General features: G+C 55.2%; 2 protein-coding genes across 2 annotated transcripts in view; both read right to left on the reverse strand.

Annotated features, from left to right (window-relative positions):
* Positions 1–5,150: 5,150 nt before the first annotated feature.
* HSPB8 (heat shock protein family B (small) member 8) lies at positions 5,151–9,309 on the reverse strand. The gene is made up of 3 exons (XM_075041822.1): positions 8,429–9,309; positions 7,209–7,272; positions 5,151–5,951 (listed from the first exon to the last, which is right to left on the reverse strand). Exons 1-3 carry the CDS (start codon positions 8,805–8,807, stop codon positions 5,792–5,794), a joined length of 603 nt encoding a protein of 200 aa, XP_074897923.1. The 5' UTR covers positions 8,808–9,309; the 3' UTR covers positions 5,151–5,791.
* An 8,483-nt stretch (positions 9,310–17,792) lies between these two features.
* The window catches only part of SRRM4 (serine/arginine repetitive matrix 4), a 44,828-nt gene continuing 35,497 nt past the window's right edge, over positions 17,793–27,123 (reverse strand). The window contains exons 9-13 of the mRNA XM_075041813.1: positions 22,687–23,024; positions 20,846–21,064; positions 20,479–20,589; positions 18,679–18,825; positions 17,793–18,057 (exon numbers count right to left, since the gene is read on the reverse strand). Of these exons, the coding sequence (XP_074897914.1) occupies positions 17,793–18,057; positions 18,679–18,825; positions 20,479–20,589; positions 20,846–21,064; positions 22,687–23,024 (1,080 nt within the window). The remainder of the gene's footprint in view (positions 18,058–18,678; positions 18,826–20,478; positions 20,590–20,845; positions 21,065–22,686; positions 23,025–27,123) is intronic.

Consider the following 27,123-nt stretch of genomic DNA (forward strand, 5'->3'; position numbering starts at 1 on the left):
TATAATACGTTTCAAGGAGGTCTTTAATAAGGAGAGGTTTCCAAGGCCACCTAGGATAGGAAGCTTTTTGTTGCAATATGAAAGAAGAAAATGAAGACAAAATTTGCCTCTCCTCCAGGACGGGTTTGCTGTGGAGCATCTGGCTGGGAGCAGGAGGTTGCACTTCAGCACATCACCCAAATGGCAAGACAGCCCTTAATTACCAGCAGCGTTTGCAACCGGGTTTAAAAATTGACAAAAGAAAACAAATAGAAGAAAACTCTCCTTCCCTCCAGCTACAGCTCATTATTCGAGGGAGGAATTCATGGCTACAAGATGTCACAGTGCCCGGAGGCAGCTGCGGCTCCACGAAGGGGTTAGTGATGCTTAACCCCACGGTCACACACACTGTCCACCCACGGGGTCCGTGCTGCTGGTGGGGGTCACCGGCCTCGAGCCTCAAAGCACACCCGGTCCCCTTCCGAGATGGGTACGGGCAGAAGCATCCAAGACACAATGCTGTAACGTCCCACCGGCATTGCTTTATCTACGGAGGTTTCTCCTCCCTTTCCCTCTACTGGGATGGGCAAAGCTTCAGGAACTTCTTGGTCTGCTCCCAGGGGTGGTCGTGCCAGTTCGTGGCCAGGAGCTCCTGCTGAACTTCCTGGCCTTTGATTTAAGAGACAGAAAGGCCGTCTGGTCAGCCAGGGCGGGTTATTTCTATGACACGAAGAAGTTCTTCCATTAGAGAAAAAGAAAGTTTTCGCTTCTCTGTCCCCTCAGCCATCATGTGGCAAAGTCTTCCCATTGGAGACATCCGAAATAAAGCAGATGATATTTGCTTTGCAAGTAGAGACCAAAATCACAACAAAGCAAAATCTCCAACAGAAGAGAAACTCCCAAAGAGAAACACGGAAAACCCCAAATGACCTCGACTTTAGCACAGAAACACCTGGATGGTTACAGGATATTCTCTGGGGGAAAAAGGGACTGGCTTGTACCCAAGGGGCCCAGGTTTGTGTGAGAAACCCTCAGGGAGCCCGGGATGCTCCAGAGGACTCTGGGAAGGAAAAAACACCCAGAAGTGTTGTATCAACCCCTCTGTGCAAACCCAGATAGATAATCTGCAGGAATAAGACCCAGCTGCCAAGCAAGAGCCTGAAGAGCTGCCCATCGCCTGGGGGGGGCTGTCGAAGGGAGGACTGCAGCACCGGGGGACCAGGGAAGGGGATGCTGGAGGAGAACAGGCTGAGCCCCTGCACGCCCGTGGCACATGTGCGGCTCAGAGCCGTGCAGAGAGGCTCCCGGAGCGGCTGGAAAGCACAAACATCCCCATCAGCCAAAAAAAAGGGTCTCTGTGGCCACCCGAGGACCCCGCAGCACGATCCAACAGCGTGCCGGGAGCAAGCGAGAGACATCAAGTGCATCTCCGCAGGGCGAGCCAGCGAGAAGCGTGTCCCGAGCCACGGGCACGGGTGGATGGATGCAGAAGCGATGCTTGCCCAGAGCAGAGCTGGACGCAGCTTTGGGAGCTGCTGCGCTGGCCGCCGGCCACGGCTCTGCCCGGGCACGAGCCGGCTCCTGCCACAGGAGCTGGGGAGTCAGAAAATAAGACCAACCCAGTTCTTCTAGGAGAAGAAACCGGGCCTCTGGAGGTGCCTGGTGTTTCTGGACAGCTCTGGAGCTTCTTGTGGATTATTTACCCACATGCTGCCAACCAAAATAAATCAATTCGGCTTTTGCTTCCTTTTTAGGAAAATAAATCCTCTGGGACAGGTTGGGAGCCGGTGCCCCGTGAAGAGCCACGTGCTCGCCCAGCCCGGCCCCAGTGGGGTGTAAACTGGTGCTCAGAAACTGCTCAGCCCTGCTGGCCCGTGCCCCTGCTTTACCGAGGGCCGGTGGTGCTGGCAGAGCCTCCTCGGCAGCAGGACACGACCGAGAGGTTTATTCAGCCTCCTGCAAACCAATCCTCCTGCTGGCGAGCTCTCCCAGGGCTCGGGTGACCTTATCCTTATCTCTTCACGTCCTTCAGCCCGTCTGCGGCAGCTGGTTGGGGTGGCGGGTCCCCCGAGGCCAGTTTCCCATGATGCAGCCCCCTTATCTTATGGTGCTGAGCCAGTTTCCCAGTTTCCCCTTATCTCACGGTGCTGAGTTCCCAGCCTCGAGCCCTCCCCATCAGCCCATCCCAGCTCCCTGTCTGCAGCACTGGGAATCACCCGCTTGTGCTGCGGGAGGGATCACCACTGCAAAGAAGCTAGAAAAACCTTTCCCAAAACAAAAAGCCGCGCGAACCACCTGCATTTCCCTCCGGCTGCCCAGGAGAGCTTTGTCAGGGCTTAGAGCCGAGCTTCCAAGCTCCTGGTCCTGAGATGCATCGAGAGCTGCTGGATTTCCGAGCTCAGCGCCGACCCCAGCATCTCCCCTCCCCGGAGCAGGCACATCCCTCACGCTCCTTGCTCCGGCTGCCGCCCGGGGAAGCGAGGCACACGTTGGCAACAGCGAGCCTAATGCAAATTGCCCAGCATCTGACTGCTTAATTACACCAGCCCCTTTCAGATGCGATTGTGTATTTTATCAGAACTGACTTCTTAGAAAGAAAAAAAAGAAAATCTTTCAAACATCTGCTCCTCTCCCCTCCCCGGCCAGGGGCAGGGCCCCGTGCCAGAGAGCAGGATTTGAAAGGCCTGATTAGGATGGCTCCTCTGCCTCCTTCAGCAGTAAAAATCATTTGGCTTTGAACGATGTGGATATTGATAAGCCTAACACGGCTCCAGAAGGAGAAATAACGGAGCACTGGCCTCCCAGAGCGATTTGGACACAGCCAGCGGAGAGGTGCTGCTGCGGCTGGGGTGCCCCATGCAAGGTGAATCGCTTATAAACACAATCCTGCCCCTTCTCCCGCCTGCGAGAGGGGTCCCAAAATGCACATCCCCTGGTCTCAGTCCCTCCCGAGCCCCCATGGCCAGCCCTGGGGTCAGATCCGTGGGAAACCCGCTCCTCCCCACCCCGAGGATGCTCGCCTGCAGCCACGTCCCGTGCACAGCGTCTCCCTGTTAGAGCCGATATTAAGCTATAAACCGTAATGTGTTATGACACCACCCGATGCAGTGTAATTGCTATAAACCCATGAAATGTAATGTAATTGGCGGAGTGGCCATTACAGCGTCGTGTTACGGATCTAATGGCTTCAAGCCGTTATCTCACGCGCAGGCTGAGGATGAGTAAACAGCTCCCGCTCCCCGCTGGCCCTGGCTCTGCAGCACCCTGGTACCCCAGAAACTCACATTTCCCACCCACAGTCCTCAGACACAGAGGGGAGACGCTGATGCAGAAATGCCCCAGCGTTTCCAAACTTATTTTTCCATTTGCAGAAACACCAGTAGAGATCACAGTTTTTAAAACCTCCTTCACTTCAATAATCAGGTCATGCTTAAAAAAAAAAAAAAAAAAAAAAAAAAAAGCAGATCTCCATTTACAATTATTTCATTAGTATATGATACTCCAGACAATCCAACAGCTTGAGAAGCCGCTGGCTGCACAGGTCTAAGCACGCTGCTTGTGTAAGAGGTCCTTAGTGCTAATTGCCAATGCCAACCTCAGCCATTAAGAAATTATTGCTAATGCATCTTACGACAGTCTTTATAAGACGTTATTAAGGAATTAATCAGAAAGCAGAACCAAATAAAACAGAAAGTGATTAAAGAAAAAAAAAAATCTTCCCCCAAACTGCACAATCAGCAGGAAGGAAAGCTGGGAGCCATCATCTGACTACGGCAGCCCTTACCTGTGCTGCAGCCCCAAACTTGAGCCTGGAATTCCCTTTGCCCCAGCACTCTTACAGCTGCAGCCTGGGGACATCCCCATATACCCTGGGGTGGGAGAGAGGCTCAGCTGTGCCTAATTCCCCCCCTGCAGCTCCCAGCAGAATTGTAGCTGGTCCCCTGTGCCTGCAGCCCTGCTCGGGGGAGTCCTCGTGGGGTGCACGGTCAGGGCTGCCATCCAGCCACTCGCTCCTGTGGGGCTGGGGATGTTTTTTCAAAAGACTGAAAAAAAAATTGTCTTTGTAGGGGCGAGGAAGAGGAGGGACAGTTTGGGCCGGAGAGCTGTCACCTACGGGGCACGACAGCTCCAAGTGGCATGAGGACACAGGGCTGGAGCTGTGACTCATGACTTTTTTGCTTTCCATCCTGGTGTCGGTATTACATTTCAAGGATTATATTTTATTCATAAAAATTGCTGTGCTCACAGCTGCGCCTGGCAGAGCTGTCATGGCTGAGCCCGGGGCTGGCTCCTGCCGACAGGCACGGGGGTGTTGTGCACCGCCCGGGGGTCCAGGGTTCATCACAACTGTTGAAAATTAAATATAATATACAAAACCAGGGCGAGAGCCCTCCGGTTCCCCTCTGTGACCTGGAGTACGGGTACCATCGTGGCCCCCGAGCGCTGGGGCCGGGGTTTACAGCACGTGATGGGCTGTTGTTGGTAACTGCATCCCAAATGAGACGGAGCGAAGCATGTGAGGTTGTATTTTTAACTCTGAGGTCCTGGTGGCATGGAAAACCGGGTGCCCGGTCCGGGTGCCACACAGTTCCATCGAAAAACTCCTGCCGCCCATCAGCACCTCTGCTTTGTCGACCCTGGGCATTGCAGCATGCGAACAAATCTTACCCGGTGCTTTGCCCTCGGGAATGGTTTTAAGGCTGTGTCCAGAGTCCAGCAGAAACCATTTGCCGTTACCTCTGCCAGTGAATTGGCTGGGAAGTGCTTCCCTGCAGAGCTGCCGGTGGGGAGCTGGCAGGGTGAGACGGAAATGGGGATGGTGCAAACCCAACTTTCCCAGCTTAGAGGCTGATTTAGCATCCCCAAGCAGGAAAAACATTCTCAACCCCTCGAGAGGGTAAGGAAAGGATGAGCCCATGGTCCTCGCCGGGCTCGGTGCCTCCCAAGCACAGTGTTAGCCGGGACTCAGCATTCACAGGCTGCAGAAAAGCCTTGAGCAAATGCTTCAGCTGCCCATCAGTGCAAACATCCGCACACATCTCTCTTCTCCTTCTCCCCACGGGGAGAACCCCATGCCGGGCTAGGAGATGGCACAGGGTGGCATCCCCCCTCGTCGGCCCTCCCACAGCCCTGCGCCCTCCCCGCCGGGCTCAGCCGAGACAAGCGGAGGCTAAGAACATCAACTGGGTTTTATTCCTCAAGTCTGACAAGTAAAAGCACAAATTCTCTTTGGAAAAAAAAAGAAAAAAAACCAAAAACAACACCGATGTTCAAGCCACGCGGACAGTTTGCGTTTCTCAGGACGGAGGCCGTGCCGTCAAGCTCCGCCGCCGGACGTGTGTCCTTTGCAGAGATGTCGTTTAAAAAAAAAAACCAACCCACGGAGGAGGAAAAGACACATGGCTATGGGATTCCACATCAATTTTAGACAAAAAAGGGCCCTTTTTTTGCTATCGTTATAAATATCCCATCGGAGCGCCTCGGAACGAAAAATAACCGTAATGAGGACATCTCTTCTGCTCAGCCCCATGGGCACAAAATCTCTGCCGGCACCTCAGACCGCTAGAAAGCCCTCGGGGACAGTGGCCTGGCACCCAGCGCGCGTACCCCGGCTCTCGGTTGGTCCCCCCGCGGGGTGGCGGGTGCTGCCGTCCCTGCGAGCGGCACCCATCACCCTTGCCGGAGGCTGTCGGGACGCCGTGCCGCAGGGGACCGGGGAAGCGGGGCTCCGGGGGGAGGAGAGGAGAGAGGGATGGAGGGATGCCGGGGTGCGGGAGGGATGCCGGGGTGCGGGAGGGATGCGGGTGGCCGGTCAGGCGCAGGTGGGCTCCTGGGTCTCGACGGGGATCTCGCTGCCGCAGCCGCCCTCGCTGTACGGCTGGTAGGGGGGGATCTGGGGTGCCTCGATGATCAGCAGCCCCTCCGGCGACAAAGAGGCGAAGACCGTGATGGGGTCCACCTCGTAGGGCAGCCTGCGGGAAGGGAAGGAGAGATGAGACGGTTTAGGAGCCGGCTCCGCTGCCGGCTCGCAGCGTGCCGCATCCCTGGTGGACGTCGAGCCTTGGGAAGCCCACGCAGGATCCCTGCTGCACGAGGAACCACCGATGCCGAGCCAGCAGCCCCGGCGAGGGGTTCGGCAAAGCCTCTGTTATTACTGCAGCACCCGGGAATGCGCTGGGGATATTTAAAGCGGCCTCCTGGCCGGCCTGGCCCCTGTGGGCGCTCTGTTTAATCTCCCCGGCAGATGTGTTTGACGGGATGTCACCCGCCGCTTGTGCCGCCCGGGCTTCTGCAAAGCCGGAGTAAATCATCGCCGTGCCGCAGCCCGCGTCAGCCGCGAGCCTTGCCCGTAAAAGGAGCCACCGCGGCTGCCCAGCGCCGAGCAGGAGGGAGCGTGGTGCTCGCCCCAGCTTTCCCACGGGAGTTTGGGATGCACAGGGCTCCTTCGGGGTGGAAAAGCAAAGCTGAGCTGCTGCCAGCCGAGGAAACCCTTCCCATGCCCTGGGCTTTGCTGTTTCTCCCGGTTAACCCCGCAAGCCCTGCGGCTGGGGGTCTGGCCCCCGCACGGGTGAAGCGCTGCGGTCGGGGCTCGCCTGCCTCCGGACTCGCCTTTCCTCCCTGCCCTTTGCCGGTGTTGCTGCCAAAGTGAGCCATCGCGGTGAGTCAACGCGATAGCAATCTAACTGACATCATTCAGATAGAGAGATATACATATATTTACATTCACACGCAGGGATGTATTTTGAGGCGGATGATGGTGTCAGCCCATCGTGCCCTGCTAAACGCCGGGGGATGTGCTGGCACCATGAGCCTGGCTCCTTGCACCCCTCCTGCTCCCTGCGTCCCGGCTGGCTCCAAACGCTGCCCCGGGCCTGGAGGAGACTGACAAAGCACCCAGAAAAAGACCTCCTTCTCTTTTACCTCCCTCGGGAAATCACCGTGTGGCCTGAACAAGCCAGGCGCGTGCTGCAAAAGGGCAGATTTTGGGGGGGTGAAAACAGGCGCAGGAGCCCCTGCGCGTGCGAGCCTGTGCGTGGGGACTGGCAAAGCTCAGCCCTTCGCCGCCGGTGGCATCCCCGTGCCGCCTGCGACCTGCCTGCGCCGCAGGGATGGGGTCCCACAGCAGGCTAGCGACATTTGGGTGCTGGTTAAGGGGATGTGGCAGCCCCCCCCACCCTGCGTCACAGCCCCTTCGGCGGGGGGACATCCCAGGGCCGGCTGGTACCTACTGGATTTTCTTGGTGAAGTTCTTGGAGACGATCCCTCCTTCCACCTGCTGCTCCTCGTGTTTGCCTGCAGGGAAGGGCAACACCCCACGTCACCATCTCACCGGGAGATTATTTTTTCCCCAACAAACAACAACAAAACCCAACAGGAAAGTTTGCAGAGGAGTCGTTTGCCTTTGCTGGTGCAAACCCTTCCCTCTGGGGAGGGCTCAGGGAGCCTCTCCTATGTGAAGAAAGAGATGCCGGACATAGCACACCCATATTTCCAGTCAGAGCCTGGGGTCTCACAGCCCACCAAGAGCTGGGGCTTAAGAAAAAGTCCCCAAAAGTAATAAAACCTTTGGAGGTGGCAGCATCCCCCCCTTGTCCCGCTCCCCTGGCTGGGCTCCCCTCCACCATGCTGTCAGGCTGGGGGTCCCTGTGCCTGGAGCATCTCTGAAGTTAAAAAACCACACCAGCAGCTGCCCGGACCCCCCCCCCCCCCCGACCTGTGTTTTTCCCCCCTGGTGATGCCGTGAGTCCCAAATAAATACCCAGGGCCATGCTGCCCGGCAGCCCCCAGCCCCTCCCTGGGGCACTTGGGGGTAACGTGGGATGTCGGTGCAGGGCTGAAAGGATGCTCAGGGCTGGGTGTCCGTGGGCACCCCAGATGCGGTGCACCCCGCACCCACTGTCTTTACCATTAATTGAATTTTTAGGGATGTGCTTCTGGCCGGCTCGTCCCCAGGCTGGGGTCTCTCGGGGCTGGGCTGGGGTGGGGGCCATGGGGCGGCTGCCCCTCGCTTCCCAGCACCGGAGCTGCCTCTCTCTCGGCCCCTTTAAAGGGAATCTCCCTCCGCGCTGGCCTCACCCTGGCTATAATTAACCGAGCCAAGCTGGGGCCCCTCTTGGCAGCTCGCTGCAGGGTGCTGCCGGCCGCAGCAGTGCCTCCCCGCCTGGCCGGGGCTGAAAGCGGGGAGATTTACCCCAAAGGAGGCTCGTCCTTTTCATTTTTGCAGCAAACCACCGCGGCTTCTGAGCCAGGTCCCCCCCTGGCACCCCCAAAATGCCCGAAAGCCGTGCCGCAGCCCTGGCCCTGCTCCCGAGAGCGGGGCTGCCGTCGCTGGCTTAAAATAAAGGTGATTTTTTGCATTTCACAGCAATTTCTTGAGCTGGCACGGGCAGGGCAGGACCAGCTGCTTTTCGTGCCCTGTCCTTCTCCTCCCCGGTACCTTCACTCTCACCTGACACCTCAACGTAGCCATCCTTGGTTTTGACCGTCAGCTCCTCGGGTTTGAAGCTGTGCACGTTGACGCACACCTTCCAGGGCTCGCGGGGAAAAGGCACGGGGCTGCGGCTCTCGGGGTACCCCCCGAAACGGGAACCGTAACCGGGGGCCATGGTGGAGGCTCGGGCCATGCCGGCACGTAGGGGACCCGGCCAGGTAGTGGTAAGCCGGGGTCGAGCCCAGTCGGGCCAGTCCGCCGTCAGGTCCCCGGGGAAGGGCGACATGCCGAAATCATCGTCCAGCAGGCGCGAGGTCAAGCCGGGCTCCCGGAAAGGGTCGCGGACGCTGCGCCTGCCGGGGTAATGGCAGGAGAAGGGCATCTGGCTGTCGGCCATGGCTTTCTTCGGAGGGGTCCGAGCGCGTCCCCGGGGGTCTCCCACAGAGCTTCAGCCTCTGTGCGGCCGCTCCTGGCTGCAAACTTGCCCGGGGAGCCTGTCCCGGAGGAGACGCATCCACTCCGGGCGGGACGGGATCTTGCGGCTGCGGGTGGGAGCCGCGGGGACGGTGCCCTCCTTCCCCGGCACCAGGTGAAGGACGACGGAGAAAATCAATTCAGAGCTGAATCACCGGGAGCCGGAGGAGCGCAGGAAGGACGGAGGGAGCTCTCTGGCCGCGAGAAAATGCTTCCTGTCTGGCTGTGATCCCAGGGACCGGGGAGAAGAAAATAAAACTTCTCAGTGGGAGAGGGGGAAAAAAAAAATGACGACGAATATCCCGAGATTAAAAAGCTTATCTCTTCCCTCTTGCTCCCCAGCACTTTATGTGCGACTTTGCCTGCCACTCCCGGGCGAGAGCTGCAATAAATGCCTGAGCTCGGAGCCGAGAAACTTCTCTAACCTTCCGGCTGCCGGGCGAGTGCTATTTATTGGATTTGGGGGGGGGGGGGGGGGCGTGTGTTTTGCAATTCCTGCCCTGTCAGCCGAGTATTTTGGAGAGGATGAAACAGCCGTGGAGAATCTGGGCTGCGGCAGCTGACCTCTCCCGCCAGCCCAAGGATCCCGGCTGCCGCAGGGCCACAGTGTTTCGGCAGCTGCCCCGGCCCCCCGCCGCCCCCTCCCGCCACCCTGCGCCCAGCCCACCCGCCCAAAATAGCCCCCGAGCTCAGGCCCAGCTGCTTTCACCCCAGTGTCACCTCTTAAAAATAACCCTCCTCGGTTGGGCTGGGCCAAGCTGCTCCCCTCACTGTAAAGCCACGTGTCCCCTCGCCACTGAGCAACCCACCGTTCTGGGAAATGGGTCACCGGTGGCACCCCTAGCACGGCGCCGTGAGGGCGCTGGGACCCCACGGGTGGGCGTTTGGGGGATGCTGGGGCAGGGGACGGACCCCTTTTGCGGCCAGCAGCATCTCAGCCACCCGGGGCTGCCCACGGAGCCCGGGTGCGAGCGGGACTGCGGGATGCAGGAGGAAAGTCGTGGTCCGAGGGATGTCCCTCTCCGGCCCTTCTTCCTCGGCCGCCTTCACCAGTCGGGCCCGGAGAAGCGTCCCCTAACCGCGGGAAGGAGAGGGACCCCCGGCAGCAGGTCGGGCAGGGTCCTTGGGGCGCTGCTCAGCACCCGCCTCCTCCTCGCCCTCCTCCTCCTCTTCCTCCTCCTCACCCCACCGCGTGCCCAGGCCCTGCCGCAATCGCCGTGCGCGGGCAGGGCGAGGCGGTAATCACAGCCGCGCGGCGGCAGGGCTAATTACAGGGCAGCAGCGGGGAGCAAGCAGCGCGCCGTGGGAAGAGGTGCGGCGGCGGCGGCGGCGGTGGCAGGTGAGCTGCCGGCAAGCATCCACCCGGGCGACACAGCCCCAACCGTGCAAGCTGGGGGGTACCTGGTGGCAACGAGGGGGTCCCCACGGAGGTGGTCCAGGCACGGCTCGGGTGGGCGATGGGATGCGCCGGAGGATGGGATGTCAGCAGCGAGGGTCATGCTGGATACAGGACCACTTCCTCATGCCGCATCCTCCCTCCTGGCTCTGCCTCATGCTCCTTCTCTCCAGCATCTGCAATTTTTCTAATAGACTTGATGGAATTAATTACAGCAGGAAGACTTTAATGCAGCCCAGGCCGCGCAGCGATTCAGCCGCTGGTCACTCTGACGGCATTAATCACGCTGCACCCACGCAGCATCGCTGGGGGAGGGAGCTGCCTCTCCTTGGCGCGGAGCAGGGCTGCTCCCCCGTGCCCAGCTCCTTCATCCCCTCCATGTGTGGGGACAGCTGGGCATCACGGGGGTCTCCCTGGGGACCGAGGTGAGGTCCCAGGTGCCAGCTGAGCACCCCTGGGTGCAGAGAGGCACCAGTGGAGGGGCAGAGCATCCCCCCCATACCCTCGTCCTGCCCCACTGCCCCTGCCCGGCTGGGGGCTGCCCGAGGGTGACAGCAGGGTCTCCTGGGGGACATCGCCACACACTGAGCCTGGGCTGGGCACCTCTCACCTTGGGCAGAAAGTGGGATCACCCCAGCACCCAGCTCTGCACCCGCTTGGGCAAACACCGGCCCACAGGGAGAGGGGGATGAGCTCCGAAGAGGTTTCAGGCAGCCCCAAGATCCTGCCGTGTTTCCAGGAACCTCCCAACATCTCCAGTCCCACGTTTCCCCGCGTAGCTCTGGGCCATCCTCCCTCCCCTGTCAGGAATCCTCCCTGTCGCCTTGTTTATCCCGATTAGTCACACTCCTGCCGGCTCTCGCCCTCTCTGGGCCATCCCAATTTAGCTCCTGTTGTCACTCCAAATCTCCCGGCTGCCTCCCGCCGCCGAGCCGGCCCCACGACACCAGCTCTGGGGGGAGCAAAGCGGCCTCGCAGCCTCCCTTCCCCTCCGAGTGACCTGGGGACGCTGCCCCGTGTCCCCAGGATTTGTCCGTGCTGCGGCCAGACCCTTGCTGGGTGCCCAGCCGAGCCCTACTGGGAAGAGCATGGGGACCTGGTCCAGTGCTACTGCTCCCCTGTGGGACTTCCAGCCAGTCCAGGGGAGCACCCCAGGATAAGTGGCATCATCTGGGGTGCCGGAGAGTCCCCGCCGCCCCGTCGCTCACGGGGGAACATCCTGGCTCCCACCGAGACGGCCGAGGAGGTGACTGTGGTGGGACCCTGCGGCGTGGGAGCACCGTGCGGGGCTTGGAGCGAGGGCTGTGCAGGCAGGGAAGGGGACGGCGCCGAGGAGAGCGCTGGCGAGCCCAAACGGTGACCTCCAGCTGCATTTCTGGCTTGGGCTACCAGCGCCGGAATGGGGCAGGAGGATCCAAAGTGCCTGGCAAAGGGCAGCGAAAGCCTCAGCCAGTGCCCCAAGCAGCCAGTCTGCGGCAGCTGGGAGCGGAGGCACATGCGGAGCAGCTGAAACCACCCAAAATATCCCACCGAGCGCAGTTGGATCCAAAAGGAACATGACAAACAGGGCTGCGATGAGAAGGAAATACTGTCTGAACCTTTATTGGAACCCTTTTTCTAACCAGGCTAACAACTCAAATACCTCAGGAAGACTAAAGAATACAGTATGCATTTCAATGGAGAGCAAAGGGAGTTTTACAACGAAGTCAAATGAACAGATGCGCCAGTGTCATTTGGTAAGGAATCGACCAACAGGCGAGAAAACAGAGACACCGTTTCCCTTGCGGCTTTTCTTACGTCTTGGCTTTTGTTCTAAATCTTCTCATTCCCTGGGTTTTGAAGGCAGAGAGCTGCCCTGGGGCCAGTGAGGTTCAGGGTGTTGTTCTCTAGGCAATAGCCCAAAAGTCGGGATGCTTGACCATGAAGCTGTTGCCACAAGAGCGGATGTACCAGTGCTTTGGAGACACTCCCGGTCATGTGCAAACTTCCAGGTAGCAGCAAAAGTCACGAGAATGATTTATTCTCTAGTACAGAGGTAATAAAACCCCACGGGACACTAAAGGGCAAAGTCTTCACTTAGGCACCTGAATCTGCCTCGTTCTCAAATATCCCGATAGCCCAAGGCTGAGTGCCCTGCAGCTCCTGGCCAGCTCCAGGGGAATAACCCAGCGCCGGGCACTCGCCTGGCGACGACGGAGCCACATCCACCCTCGGCCAGCTCAAGGCAGCTCTGCCCACGGAGCACGAATTGCCTCCCACTCGGGTGAAGAGGACAACGGCTGCAGCGTTGGTGGAGTGACACTGGGGCAGGCTGTGATTTTTAGCACATCCCATGCTTTTTTCAAAGCTAGGGGAGGGATGCTTGCAGCAAGCTCCGGCTCGTGTTGGAGATGACAGGAGAGACACCTCCCCACTCCTGTCCTGGCCACCTTTCCCGAGCTCACGTCTGGGCAAAGCTACTGGTTCTGGCACAAAGCTCAAGGAAGGGGGAAAAGTAGGACATGGCGTGAGGACAAGTGTCTCAGGACGGGGCTGGGTGGACATCCTTGCTTCCTGATAGATACCACGGCAAGTCACTGCAACCCTATCCCCTTCCTCACATCGATGAAAGGGCGACGACAAGACCCCCTTCCCCCAATAACCCAGAGAGCCAAGAGGGGGTCAGTGGTGGGAGATCAGAGATCTCCAGGGATCTTTGGCGATCCAAGCAGCCCTACGCAGCACGGAGGAGGAATAGCAGGGTTATTCCTCTGCCACAGCTGGCCTGTCACCTCTGAACGCCCAGCACCTTTCCAGGGGGTTGTGATTTCTCAATAGAAGCTGGCCCAAGAAGATGGAGTATTTTCCCCCTGCCTGGCTCATCTCCATCTAAATGAGGTTCCTCCCTAAATCACTGGTGGTTGAGCTACAAATGAGCCCAATTTGTCTGCCAGATGCCTCCATGCCAGCAGGTGACAGCCTCAGTAATTCATCTCTCTGATAACCTCTCTCCAGTGTATATGGCAACAACTCAAAGGCTCCTACCTTCATGGACCCAATGGCAAGACCCAAATAGCTTTTTATAAATTTATGCTCAATAAATAGAAGAAATAAATATTAAATAGAGGCTAAGTCCTCTCAGCCTGTTCAATATATGTACAATGCATAGCAAAATAACAGTGATTGGCTGTTGCAGACAAGTTTGGTACAAACTCAGTCCCTCCAAACAACTAAAACATTGAGAAAAGTTGCAGTCAACATAAAGCAAAGCTCAACTGAGTGCTGTAACCCATGAAGAAAAGAACGAACACAACAGTGTTTTGAAATATCCCTTATCTTTGCTTTCCAGCAAACCTGCAGAGATTGTCTTGGGTTTTCTGGAGCCTGGCTCCAGCCCTGGGGTTGGGAGAGGTGGGACGAACCTTGCTCAGTGTGACGAACCTTGCTCAGTGTGACGAACCCAGAGCCAAGGCAGTTCCAGGGAGCAGGGAGAGCCAACAGCATGACTCTGGGGTCAGGGGGACATTTGGGAGCGGGTGCTGCGACACGTGCTCTGCCAGGGAAGGGCAACTGGGGCATTTGTGGAATGGAAACAAAATCGTGGGTGAGAAAGAGCCTCCGTGCTTGAGGAAAGCAAACCCCTCTGAGATAGGGCCTCCAAAAAATAGCCGAGCTATTTTCCTGAAGCCTTGAGGCTGCAGCCAGCCCTGGGCATCCCTCGTGCTGCTGACTGCAGGCAAGCAGTGATTCACCAACACCAAAATGACCGAGTTGCCTTTCCACCAGGTGAATGCTGCTCTTTGCAGAGAGCGCCAGCAGCAATCTGAGATGCTGGACGCAGAACAAAAATCCGTAAAAGCAATGAATGAGCAAAACAACATTAAAAAAAAAAAAGTGCTGGCAAAAGGCACAGAGACAGAAAAGCTCATGAGCTTTATGCAAACTGACAGAAAACCCAGTCATCCACTGACAGGGAGGGTGACGTTCCAGGTTGTACTAAAAATCTTAAATAAGTTAAAAAATAAATACCACCACTGAGGGAAACTCCTATGTATATGCACATATACACGCACATATACGTACACATACACACACAGAATTGGTTAGGTCCTGTCACCAGAGGCTGGATTTTGCAAGCATCTTCACCATGGATCATGGATCACTCTCTCACGGTCTCATTTCTTTAGTTTTTCCATGGGTGGGTCATTGTGCAGCAATAAACACGGCAGGGGAGTCCTAGCGACGGCATCCTCCCAGGAAAACCAGCGGTGCCTGTGCAGAGCAGCTTGGTTTCGGGTTGTGCGCTGGCTGCGGAGCCAAAGGAAACAGCGGTGGCGGCCAGCTGGCACCCAGCCGGCGTGAGCACGGACCGGGGCGAGACTTCCCCTTGCAGCACTGAAAACACCCCGTCACTCAGCCGGCCAGCGAGCAGACCCTTGCTGTCACCTCCGTGAGGTCCCAGACCCATTCCTGTGGTCACATCCATCGCGTTCCTGCACAAATCTAATGAGAAACCCTAGCTTTTAACATGAAAACAGATAAACAGCTCTGCCCTGCATCCCTCTGTCCGTCACACGCTCTCCGCCCTGCTCCAGAGAGTGCAGACAAAGGGACACATTGGCAGCAGGAGTGACCTCCAGCCACCTCAACGAGAGGGGGCCAGCGCTGTAAATCTTTACATGAGAACAGTGGCATGGATACATTCAAACAAACACACAGATCCAAAAATAACTTACTGTTAAAAAAAAAAAAAAGAATAAATAAATACTGGTAATGGTGACCTCCTGCATCCATTCTGACATACAATTAAAAATATAATAATAATAAATAAATAAATAAATAATTTAAGAGGTTTACTCCAACGTAAGTCTGCTTGGGAAACCCCAGGAGCGTTTAGCTGCCATGGACTGTACAAGCGGAGGCAGTCCTTGAAGCACGGATCAGCCGGATGGGTACGAGAGCTGCTGTCAGCCCCGCACAACCCTCGGAGTCATCTCCTGTCCCACAGTCGGTGGGTGCCGCTGACCCTGATGTGGTGCTTCGATCATGCATCCCCAGCCACGAGGAACTCAAGTCAGTGTTGTGTTTGATATTTACACCAGTTGCACAAAGCCCCTCTACTTTTCTTCCCTAGTTTTTGACCTGCTGGCTCACTGCTTCCTTGTTACAGATGCACGTGCGTGTTAGGGGGTGTTAAGGGGCACGAGGCTACTCTGGAAACACTGGTAGATCTGGGGTTTGGGCTCCCATCACTGCCTTTGGATCTTCCCGGGGAGCAGAAGGACGGGGTGTTTCAGCGTCAAACTGGGAGAGACTCTTTGGGGAAGAAGCATGAGGTTTTCAGCCCTTTAGGAGAAGGGAGTTCACTACAGAAGATGGCCAAGGGGCTGCTGTCAGGGCCAGCGCAGGAGGGTAGGCAGTGTCACCCCACTGCAAGAACATCCCGTCTTTGATCTCTTAACCACAGCCCTAGAGCGTTTGCTCAGCCCTACCAGGAATGCTTTTCTCTATGTCCTAGAAAGTGGCCTCCCAGGAGATGGACACATGTCCCCACCAAGCCACTGACCATACCAGTGCCCAGCTCTCTCCCTCCACCACCCTCATCCTCAAATTACCTGCAGGGAGCAAGGCAGGGGATGAGGGACTGGACAAAAGGGGGGCTTTGGGGGTTGAAGGCACAGGACAAGGGGGACCAGCAGTAGCAAGGATACTGGGAAAAAGGGACACCCCACACTGCTGTACTTTGCAACAGATAATAGGTTTATATGCTTGCTAAGGCAGTCAGCCAGCTCCACCAGAGCACCACATGGCACTTGGCCTTCCTCCACCTGCAACTTTGCCCCTTTACCTGCTGCCAGCGGGACTGGGGGGCTGTAGGTAACTCTTTAGCTGGGGGGGGGAGTTGCATTTCTTTCTACCCCCTCTCCTCCTCCAGCAGATGCTGGCTCCACTTAGCCCTTTTCTGTGACACTTAAATGACACACCTCCTTGACTCATTAAGCCCAAACTCGTTAATAATCATGCAGGATGGAAGGGGAGGGGATGGAAAAAGGGAGGGAGGGAAGTCTTAAGCCCAAATTAGCGTCTCTAAGCACCCAGGTGTTGTAAGAGAAAGAAACTCCTCAGCACCAGCTCAGCCTGTGCTGGGAGAAGCCTTTGTTACCCTGCAAAACACAGTAATTGCGCAGGCAGCTGGGCTGGCAGGCCTGGCAGGGAGACAAAACCCCAGGGCCCAGGGCCGCCCAGGCAGGCAGGGCCCTCCTGCCACTGCCTGCGGCTCCTTGGAAAAACAGGCAATTAGTGGGGGGCCCTTTCTGTCCCCCTGCACTGCTCTGTCCTCCCAGCAACAAACTGGGGTGTGAGCGCATCCCGCTGCAACCCTGCGCAGGCCCTGCGACAGGGCTGCTGTGGCTGCTAATCCTGCCTCCGGGGAGCCTGAGGGTCTCAAGGAGAAATGATTTCCTGAAATCCTCCCGGCATGGTTTAGAATTGCTGCCTGTTATGAGGAAGAGGAATTGGGGTCCCCTGGCTCATGCAGTGCCCTTTTAACCCTGTGTGCTGTCACTACACCCCACAGCTAGGCTATCTCCTTAACAGGCCCACCAGAACTGCACTCCAAGGGCAAGGCTCCCTTTAGAAAAACTTAAACCCAAACTGCAAGAAGGTTCCTTTGAGAAGGGAACCCCATGACCTCTATCTCCCACACCATGGCCTGGCCCTCGGAGCACAGTGTAGCAGCAGCTCCCTTCTCCCTTGTACCCCACCGGCCCCACGTCTGCTTCAGACCTCAGCAGTTTGTTTGCAAGCAAGTCACAGTGCTGGAGGGGGATAAAACAACCCTGTGAATGATGATGCGTACCTGGTAGGAAAGGGCAGGAGAAAGAGAGGGAATGGCCTTTTTTTCCCCAGGAATTACGTCAGGAGGGATTTCTAGCCTTCTATTTGTAGCAGGGACTGGCTGACTGGCAATAAATAAATATTCTCTCATGGAAAAGGCCTGCTGCAGAGTGGGCAGAAACTCTGGAGGAGAGACCCGAGGGACCTGATATTTGCCTTTATGGGGACATGTCACCCCTACTCATCACCAAAGCTTCCCAGCAAACTCCTCCCTAACTGGGTCTCTCCCTCCAACAGAAATTAATTTGCTGGTTCCTGGTTTGGCAGAAGAGCAAGGAGCTGAATACTTTCCTTTGGACCAGCTGGTAATGCTTTGGAGAGCAGCAGAGATGGGGAGACGGGGGGACATCGGGGAGGACGGAGCAGATCTGTCGCGACAGACCCTCTGTAGAGCACTGACCCTTCTTCCAGCCCTGGCCAGGGGAGCTGGGACTGATCCACTCACTCCGCAAGGTGGCAAAGGGGCCGCACCGGGTGCACGAAGGCTCTTACTCTGAACCGGGGAAGGGGGACCTGGCTCTGCCACCACATCAGTATCAGGGATGATTGCTATCGATGGCCAGGTAGGTGGGAAGGAAGCGGAGAATGCCAGGAATCTGGAGGTGACGCCGGCACGTGAACCGTCGGTGGCACTCCCTAACGACGCAGGCTGTCGGAGCTGCCTCCTGAGTCATAGCTCCTGCTCCTGCTGCGGCTGCTCCTGGGGCCTGAACTCCGGCTGCGACTCCTGCCCTCGGCACTGCTGCTGCTCCAGCTTCGGCTCCGGCTCGTCCGGTAGCTGGAGTAGCTCCGGCTCCGGCTTGGGGAGCGGCTAAAGCTGCTGTACCAGGAGGAATAGCTGCTGGCGCTGCTGGAGGAGGAGGGACTGGGACGGTAGTAGGGGATGGGGCGTTTGCGGGCACTGTGGGGACAGAGAGACATGGGTTACTGCCAACACAAGGATGGATTTACTGCCAAAATCTCCAAAAAGCACTGTTTACGCTGCACAACACTCCCCCAAAATGCGGCTGTGTTTGTGTAAAAGAAAAAAAGGAAGAGATCAGGTAGCTGACAGGCCTTGGGATTCAAACCACCCACCCCCGCGGCCCTGGGGAATGTCCCAAGCACTAAGTCTGAGGCTGGGCTCTGCTTGATGTTGTCCAAAGAGCCCTCAGTGTGAAGGTTAGAGTCAATATTTGACTCTCTCTGCAGTGTGGGACATCTGCCACAGGAGAGGGTGAAACAAAAAGCCCGTGGGGGGATGCTCCTGGCACCTGGCAGTTGAGTCCCTGTTCTGACTTCATCTGCCTTTTTTCTTCAGCTGTTGTAAATGAGACACCCCACCCACCATCGTCCCTCTGCCTGTAGCTGGAAATTCCCAAGCTCTAGGAGGTGTGGAAGGGCCTGCTGATCAGGCTCAAGGAAACCGGTCTCCTGCTGGAGACACCTCGGCTGGCAAGGGCTGGGACCCAAGGACAGTCCATGTACCCCTGGGGAGTGCCAGCTGAGCCTGTCTCCAAACGATGGGACTGCATCCCCTTACCTCGTGATGCGTCGTGCTTCGAGGTGGCTGGGAGAGTCTCTCCTGCGTTTCCTCAGGGGTGAATAGGACCGCCGCCGCCGCTGCCGGTCACGCTCCCTGTGCGACTCCTTCTCGCTGGAGCCATACTTGTGCTCTCGCTCACGGTCTCTGGGGAAGGCACAGATTGGAAACTGTCATTGCTGGGTTTTTGTGGGGTGGGTTTGGGACGTGGAGGCAATGACCCGTGAAGGCACGGATGAGCGGAGGACACTCAGCTCCAAAAGGGACCACTCTAAGCAAAGTGCTCTGGTGGCATCAGCCCTGTGCATGCTCAGCTGGACAGAGAGACACTCATCTGGCTGGACAGATGGACACCCACTAATTGTGTCTGGAGGTTTCAGCAGAGTTTCCTGCTGGCCCTGCGCTGCTAAACTAAGATGGCTTTCCGTGTACCTGTGCCTGTGGATGCACTCTGTATTTAGCTGTGCTAAGATTGCTCTTGCTGGCCATGCCGCAGAAGCAGGCGAGAACCAGCCTGCCAGCAGGCCCCACGAGGGCCCCCCGTATCCCTGCAGGGCTGTGTAGCTCTGCACAGCTCACCAGAAGGAGTGCCGGTGTTGCTATGGTTTTGTCTTTTGTTAAATTCCCATACGCGTCAGCACAGGCCCTTCCATGGAGTGTGGCTGATTTCATACACCCTGCTCAATGACATCTGCAAAGTGACATGTTGCAGGTCAAGGGCCTGATCCTTGCACACAGGGAATCTTCTCCTACGCCAGTACAGGAATTGTCACAGCCTGCAAGAGTCAGACCCTGGGAATGTAACATTTTAAGGGTGAAAAATGTTCGCAGCAGCAGAGGTGTTACCAGAAAAACCTGCCCAAAGGCGTCTCTAGGGCTGAGCCGTGAGATGTGTGCTTTCTATGGGGTGCAGAAGGTGTAGAGTTGCCTGGACTGTGTTTCCCTCTGCAAGGCTGTGTGAGTGCCAGCATGAGGGTACCTGGCATCTGCCCATGCAGCAGGGGCACTTCTGAGGGCCTGACAACTCTTTGGCAGAGCCACAACTCTGAAAAGCAGAGTCTTTCCCTACTGCAGTAAGATCCCCCTCTGATAAGGGCTGCAGCCCTGCTGCAGGGGCTGCTGGCTGGCGCAGGCTCCTCAGGCAATGAAAGCTGTGGGCAGACCCAAGCGGAGCCTAACGCTTTGCCCACCATTTATACCAGCACGATAGAGAGGGACGCTCTCCTGGGTTTTCCTACAAGGCATTTCCCACTTGCATGAGGCCCTGGCAAACACCGCCAAGCAGCCATCTGTGCACTCTCAGCTGCATGGCATATCCCCTGCAAGGGCTGAGAGTGGAGGAACAGCCACTTCACCTGCCATACATTCTGAGTGTGAGATACCGTGATGGTTCAAAGCCAGGGATAAACCAGATCTCCTTCCCAGCAACCTAGCCCCAAAAGTGCTTTGCGTGAACTTGCTCTGAATCTACGCAGGGCAGTCCTTCGCTATAGAAAATCCACTTTTCCCACATAAAGCGAAAGGCTCATCTCTGGGCTCTTCCCTCTGCAACCAGCACCAGTTCTGGGGCAATAAATGAAATTTCCACTGGACTGAGGGCCAACAGAACATACTGCCATATGTCTTACTCCATGTCCCCCTGCTCCCTTTCACCCCAGATCTGAGGACTAAATTACCCAGTGAGGAAGCTGAGGGAGCAGTCTGGGGCTGGCAGGAGCCAGCAAGTGTGCTGAAGTCCAAACAAGTAATGGAGGCAGTGAGAAAGCATGAGGCAGCAGATACATGAAGAGACAGCTGTACCTGCTAGGGCTGTAGCGGGAGTAACTGGGGCTCCGACGAGGCCTTGAACTCCTGCTCCCAGGACTTTTTTTGCAGGATTTGGAGGAATAGCTGGGGGAACGTGAAGAAGACCTGGGGATAGGCAAGAACCATAAAAGAGTTAAAGATACTGGAAGGTGAGGCTGTTCCAGACTCCTCCGAATCTGGCTGGGAAGAGATGCCCCACATTTCAGTGTCTCGGCTCAGCTCTGTGCGGCCAGTTCACCCCAAGCCATGTGGGTCCTTAGGCACCCCCCAAACTCTTACACCTCCCCCTGAAAGGAGCCTGCCAGCCTGCAAGAGTTAGACATTGCCCAGGGTCACAGACAGCCGTTTTAGCTGGTCTTACCTCTTTTCTGAAGAGCAGGACCTGCTTCGGGAGTACCTGGGAGAGGCCTTGTGGTGTGAGGAGCGGGAGCGGCTGGAGCGACTGGAGCCAGGGGATGATCTGCCAGTGCTGGTGTACGACTCACTGCGGGAGCATGGCCTCAGCGGGGAGCTGTGGGTTGGGGATGGGAGGAAGTTTTGCTTCTCCTCCGAACAGCTGAGACACAAGGACAGGCACCCTCTGTGAACATATATTTGGACAGTCATTGAAGCTGGGGCTGAACTGGGACTGGTCCCTGCCCGAGAGGAGCACCACACTCCAGCCAACAAATACTCCCATTCGCCCATTCCCCAACTGGGGATAAAAAAGACCTCCCGGCTCCCCAGGCTGCTGTTGCAGGAGACCCTGTGCGTGTGGGTCAGAGCCCAAGAGCTCACCCTCCAGGCTATGCCAGGGAAGGGCTGTGGAAGAGGTCTCTGGTGGCATGAGGGGCAGCTCTTCTGCCCCATGCCCAACACACCAGAGGCGTCTGGTTGGCAGAGCCTGCGTCAAGCCAGCGAGCGGTGCAGGTCCTGGGGAGGGAGTGAGGTGAGAAGCGCTGGAGCAAGGGAAAGCCAGAGCATGGCAGGGCAAGTGCCTGTGCTCCAGCCTGGCTGTGGAGCAGCACGAGCGGGCACTGAGCGGGTATGTCCTGTTGCCTTTGGACAGGGCTGCGTGAATTCCTCCACTTCCAGAAGTGCCCTGGGTATGAACTGGGGTTAGAGCCCAGCAGCGAGGCAGCCTTCCAACAGCCAGGGCCAGCTGCAGTCCCAGCTCCACCCATGTGAAGGCAGAGTTATCCCACTGAGTCACATTGTGAAAAGTATACACAGCCCTAAAATTTTACCTTCTGACTGAAAATTGAGGGCTTGTTCTTCCTAACACCAATTCCCCTGGCTCCCTCTCTATCTCTCATTCAGTGCTCCCACCCTCAGACCACATCCTGGCTCTGACTTTCAGCCTTTAAGACCCAAGGGCCTGAGCTGGAAGAGCTCCCTAACACCACTGCCCGAGCATAGCCTTGGGTACCAGCCACCGTGCTTCAGTGCCTTCACCCCCAACATCACCTGGCAAACCCCCAGGAATGGGAGGCGGTGACTGAGGTGAGGATCTGCTCCCCTCTCCTGATGATGACCTGTGGGACCAGATGGTGGTTTGATTCCTGCCCCCGACCCTGATGCCCCGTGGCCCTAGCGCACAGAGCTGCTGCTGTGTTATGCTGCAGCCAGCGAGGTACTTGTCCCTTCCTGTGCTCCCCATCTGCAGGAGATGCTATCTTGTCACCCAGCACCAGTCCTGAATGAGCTAGGAAGGGGCAGGCTGGATTTGCCTCATTGGACAGGTGAAAAAACAGCCTGTAATGGTTTTGGTGGAGATGAACCCCACTTCCTTTCCCCTCAGTAAGCAGAGGGGAAGAGTTAGCACGGCAACCCCCGATGCACCTTTTAGATTTTGCCCAGAAGGGCCAGCGACTCTTTTCTTTGACATGGGCACGTCCAGCTGAGCAGGGATGTGTTCAAGACACAGCTCGACCCAGGGCCAAACCCTGCATTAGCCACATTAACACCAGAAGAGCCGGCACAGGCAATGCCAAGGGTGCGATGGCTGGGTTTTCATCTTCCTCCTCAGGCTACAGTATTGGTCATTGCTGGGTTCTGGACTCCAGTCTGGCAAGACCGTGGGTCTGATTTATATCTAACTGCCTCCAGACCACAAAAACCTCCCTGCCAGCTCACCACTGCAACTGGCGAGCAGGCAGGAGATACAGAGCAACAACGTACCAGGTATTTGGCTGCCAGAAGCAGCTACTGGTAATCACTGACCTTCGGTCTTGTCCCTGGGCATCTGGAGACAGATTTTCCAAAGCTGTTCCCTTGGTCTGGGAAAAGCAACTGGTGAAGGAATTTCCTGAATCAGAGCTGTTATCGCTGTTGGCCAGTTTGGGCTTCCCGGACGAGAAGGCATGGCCAAAGCCATCATGGACTAGACTTCTTTTCTCCTGGCTGTCCTTTGACCTGGATGAGCTCGTTTGAGTGGAGGGAGGGGAGGAAGTATCGTTTCCTGAGTCATATTCATGATACTCTCCGTTCTGGCTGGCTAGGTTGCCAGGCGGGCTGTCTGTTTTGGTAAAGAGGTCAGCAGAAGACCCTGACTGAGAGATCTGAAAGCAAAAAAGCCATTTGGCATTGTTTGAACGGTTTTGGGGGTGGTGGTTTTTGGTTTTACTTTGCTTTTTTGTTTTTTAAATAAACCCAGAAATTTTACCATCATGATGCACTGAAACAAAAGGAAAGGAAAGAAACAAAGTAAGAAAGAAAGAAAGAAAGAAAAAAAGAAGAAAGAGGAGAAGAAAACAAAAGCACATATCCCTGAAAGAAATCCACAGTAAGAAGAAACTTCTTTTCCCCCTGCTATGATAACGGGAAGATTTAGAGATCATGCAAAGAGTATCAGCATGCAATTCATGTTAAACAAAAGAGTTCAACAAAGTAAACGGGCAACCAAAGAATTAAAATAACTAACTAACTAAATAAAAAAGGTATAACAGAGGACAAAGCCCTTTTTTAACCTTAAAGAGGGGGAGGAAAAAAAAAAAGAAACGGGTATATACACATAAAAACCCTACATAATCCTTGGAAAGAAAACAAAAATGAAACAAAATCTTAAATGAGTGAATTTTTTAAGCTTCCTTAATAAAGAGGCTGAATGAATGTCACTAAAATAAGCAAAGAAAAATAAAATCAAATCAAATTAAGGGCTTCTGTACAAAGTAAAAACTGGCAAATAAACAAGCTTATCACTTTGAAACTAAAAAAAAAAAAAAAAGGAAAAAAGAAAAAATGAAGGGGCAGGGGAAAAAAGAAAAATCCCTCTGGAAATAAAAAGTATACAGATACTTCTTTGTGTGCTTTTTTCCCCCTGAAGAAGATATAGCTAATGCGCTCGAGTGACCTCTAATAAATTCCCTGGTGTCTTGCGGATAGCATCCACTTACCCATCAAGAACTCCTCCTTTAGTAGGTAAGGTGTAAGAAAAAAGGAAGAGCGGGCAACATAAGTCCATCATTAGAGTCTCAAATTACATGAAAAAAACATAAACCCTCTCTTCAATCCACACTGCCAACTGTTCGCTCGCCTCCTCTATGCAAATGTCATGACTGCTTTTTGTCTGCTTGCTTGTCTCACTTATTATTCATTTTTGTTTCCTTCTGCTTTAAATTAGGCTGGCTAGCCCGTTCCTGGAGGCTGATCGCTTGTGCTGAAAAGTCGCAGCTTGCACTAAATCCCCTTGGGTTTCATGGAAGTGACAAAGGGAACTCAAGTGAGGGAAGTGGTAAAAAAATAAAGTCGAGGGGGAAAAATATCCCCCCCGTGCTGCACTGGAGACCTATGGGGAAGGGGACAACAGCCCTGCTCCTGCCAGCCTCTGCATGGGGATTCAGCCATACCCTGGCCGGGTTTCGGTGGGTTGCTGAATGCAATGGGGTCAGCAAGGACCCCAAACCCACACAGGCTGCCCTGGGCAGGGCTGTTGCCTGGGACCCTGAGCACGACCAAGGGGATTTACATCATTTGAGTATTTTATAGTTCAGTTTTAACTCCACCGGCATTTACCTGAGCTAGTCCAGGAATGTACTGGCCCTGTGAGTGAGGCTATATTAGTGCTAACCTCTGCTCTTGCAATGGGGTGAGAATTAGGGCCAAATGTGGACCCAGAACATCTGCACTCTCATGTGGCCTCCTCCTCTTTCACTCAGATGCTCTGCTCTCCTCATTCCCACCCATAAGGTCTGGTCCTTAGAGTGTGGGCACATAGTTCTGGTTCCCCCCACTCGGGATAGTCCCCCAACATGTTCCCAGCAAGCCGTGCTTCCTCAAACACCTGCACATGTCCTCACGTCGCGCTGTGGGGCACACTATGCCCTCCCTCTATGCCATGCTCTCCACACTGGGGACCTGGGCCATGCCCTTACAAATCTGCAGTATTCTGAGCCAAGAAAACCACATTGCAATGTTGGTAATATCTCAGGGAGCAGAGGAGACCTGGATCAGCTGTCACATAGTAGGGACAGGGCCAGTCCCTTTGGAGAGCTTAGCCCTGGACTGGCTGGCACAGGGACCCAGCTCTTTCTCATCCACAGAGGGGCTACAGACCCAGCCTTTGTCACTTTTTACATAGAGCTCCTTCATCCCATCAGATGGTGCCTTCACATCCATCCTTCTGCCTGTGGCATCTGATCTGTGTCCCTGGGGGGGGGGGAAAACCTAGTTCAAGAGGTGCTAACTGGGACAGCAGACTCAGGTGCATGTGCTGAACCAGCAGCGACTGAAACCAGACTAGATCTGCCAACACACAGAGCAGCTCTCAGGACACAGTCCACGGAAGGATGACTGCCCACAACATCCTCATGCTCTGAAAACACCTGGAGTTGGAGGATCTCCAAGTACTTCCTATGTTGCCAGAGAGGGAGGCATTACTGCTTCTTGGATAAGGGACAGAGGGACAGGAATTAGTTCATCCCAGCAAATCCATACTGGAGCTGGGGACTCACCCACTCCCACACTAACTTCTAAGACATACTCAGTCCTAACTTAGAGGCATCAGGAGCCCCAGCAGCAGACATGGGCAATTAAGTGATCTTTCTTCACTAGCTAACTTGCACCTTCAACACGGAAGCCCTGCACAGAGCAGAAACGTCTCCCAAATATTCCCAACTAGGAATGGGTGGAGACACACATTGCAAGTCCTCATTTCAGCATCTGGTACTGCTCCTTGCTACTTTTCAGCTCTAGCACTTCCCTACCAGTCCTTGTTTGCTCCAGTAGAAATTGGAATGTCAAAGGAGCATAAAAGAGCCAGCTATCCAGCTCTGTTTTTCACCAATTCTTTGTGAAACCCCGAGGCCACATCCAGAATCTCGAGAAAACTGGCCCCCTTGCTATGAACCACTGCGCTCTCCCCAGCCACATCCCAGAAGATACAGGATTGTGCTTTCAAATATGGCACCAGATGTTTTTTTTTTTAAAGGTGGGTTATGGTTTACATTAGATCTGAACCCTAACCAAGAGACAACCAGCTTTTGACCACCTTTCCTTTACAGACATAAACCACCATGTGAGGTACTCCCTGGCTACAGAGGTAAGAAAAGCCTGGAGCAGGCACAGGGCTGCTCTGACGGACAGTGACCCCAGCATTGCACACGCAAACACTTTGCTTCTGTTTCCTTCCAGTCTAAACCAAAAGGCCTTTATTTCTGTCAAGAAATACAGCAGTTTCTTGGCATTTCTAAAAGAGCTTTTAAGACTGCCACTGGGACCTGGGGTGCATGCTTTTGCTTTGCCTTCAGTGAAGTCTACCTTCAAAGTAGCAACTGTTGTCAGCACATCACAAAATCTGTCAAATGACCTGGAGATCAACAAGCTCCTCTGTAGCTCAACATCTGTGGTAGCAGCACTCCGGGAAGAGGCAACATCTGGATATCAGTGAAATATGGAGCCCATAGTCCTTGTGAGGGCTGGAGGGTCTGGCTAGTCTGTGCTGGGGGGGAACACAGCAGCTTCCCAGTCCCACCACCTCAGGGCACCAGGCTATAGCCAGTAGCTTCCTTCGAGCTCCAGGAGAGATTTCTGTCCTGTGGCAAGAGCCAAGACAAGTCTCAAGGTGCTCGACTTGCCTGTCTGCTTGGACAAATCCCCCATCTGATGACCTTGGCTTTGCTTCTGGTCCCATTCTACTGCTTCTGAAGGGCATGCCCGCCACACGAGATGGAAATGAGCACCACATCTGAAAACACTGTGTGGAGCTCAATTGAATTCTAATGGCTTTTTATTTTTCTAGGATGTCTTAAAAGAGTCTGCTCTTTCATGAATCTAATTTTCTCTATGTGAACACTTGGATTTTTTTCCCCTCTCTAATAAGTAATTAAATAATCTTGGTGAACTTTGCTTCCTCCAGCATTCAGCAGGGGACCTACTGCTGCCCTCAAGGGAACCCAAGATATCTATGTATTGGATTTTTTTGTTTCAAATCATTATTTAATCAAGATGAAGGGGGATTAGAAATGAGGCCCTCAGTCATACTCCAGACTGTAATTTTAAGTGTGATCCTAGACCAAGAGACAGTGCAGTCTGATAGGTTACAAAAATACAATCACTACTCGTCTTCCAATTAAAGTGAACAAGTCCATTTACTGTGCTGCAAACAGCCCTGAGGCGAGAGATGACTATACATTTTCTCAGCCATAAGGGGACTGAGACCCA

This window comes from Buteo buteo, chromosome 11 (genome assembly GCF_964188355.1).
Source record: "Buteo buteo chromosome 11, bButBut1.hap1.1, whole genome shotgun sequence".
Classification (NCBI taxonomy): Eukaryota; Metazoa; Chordata; class Aves; order Accipitriformes; family Accipitridae; genus Buteo; species Buteo buteo.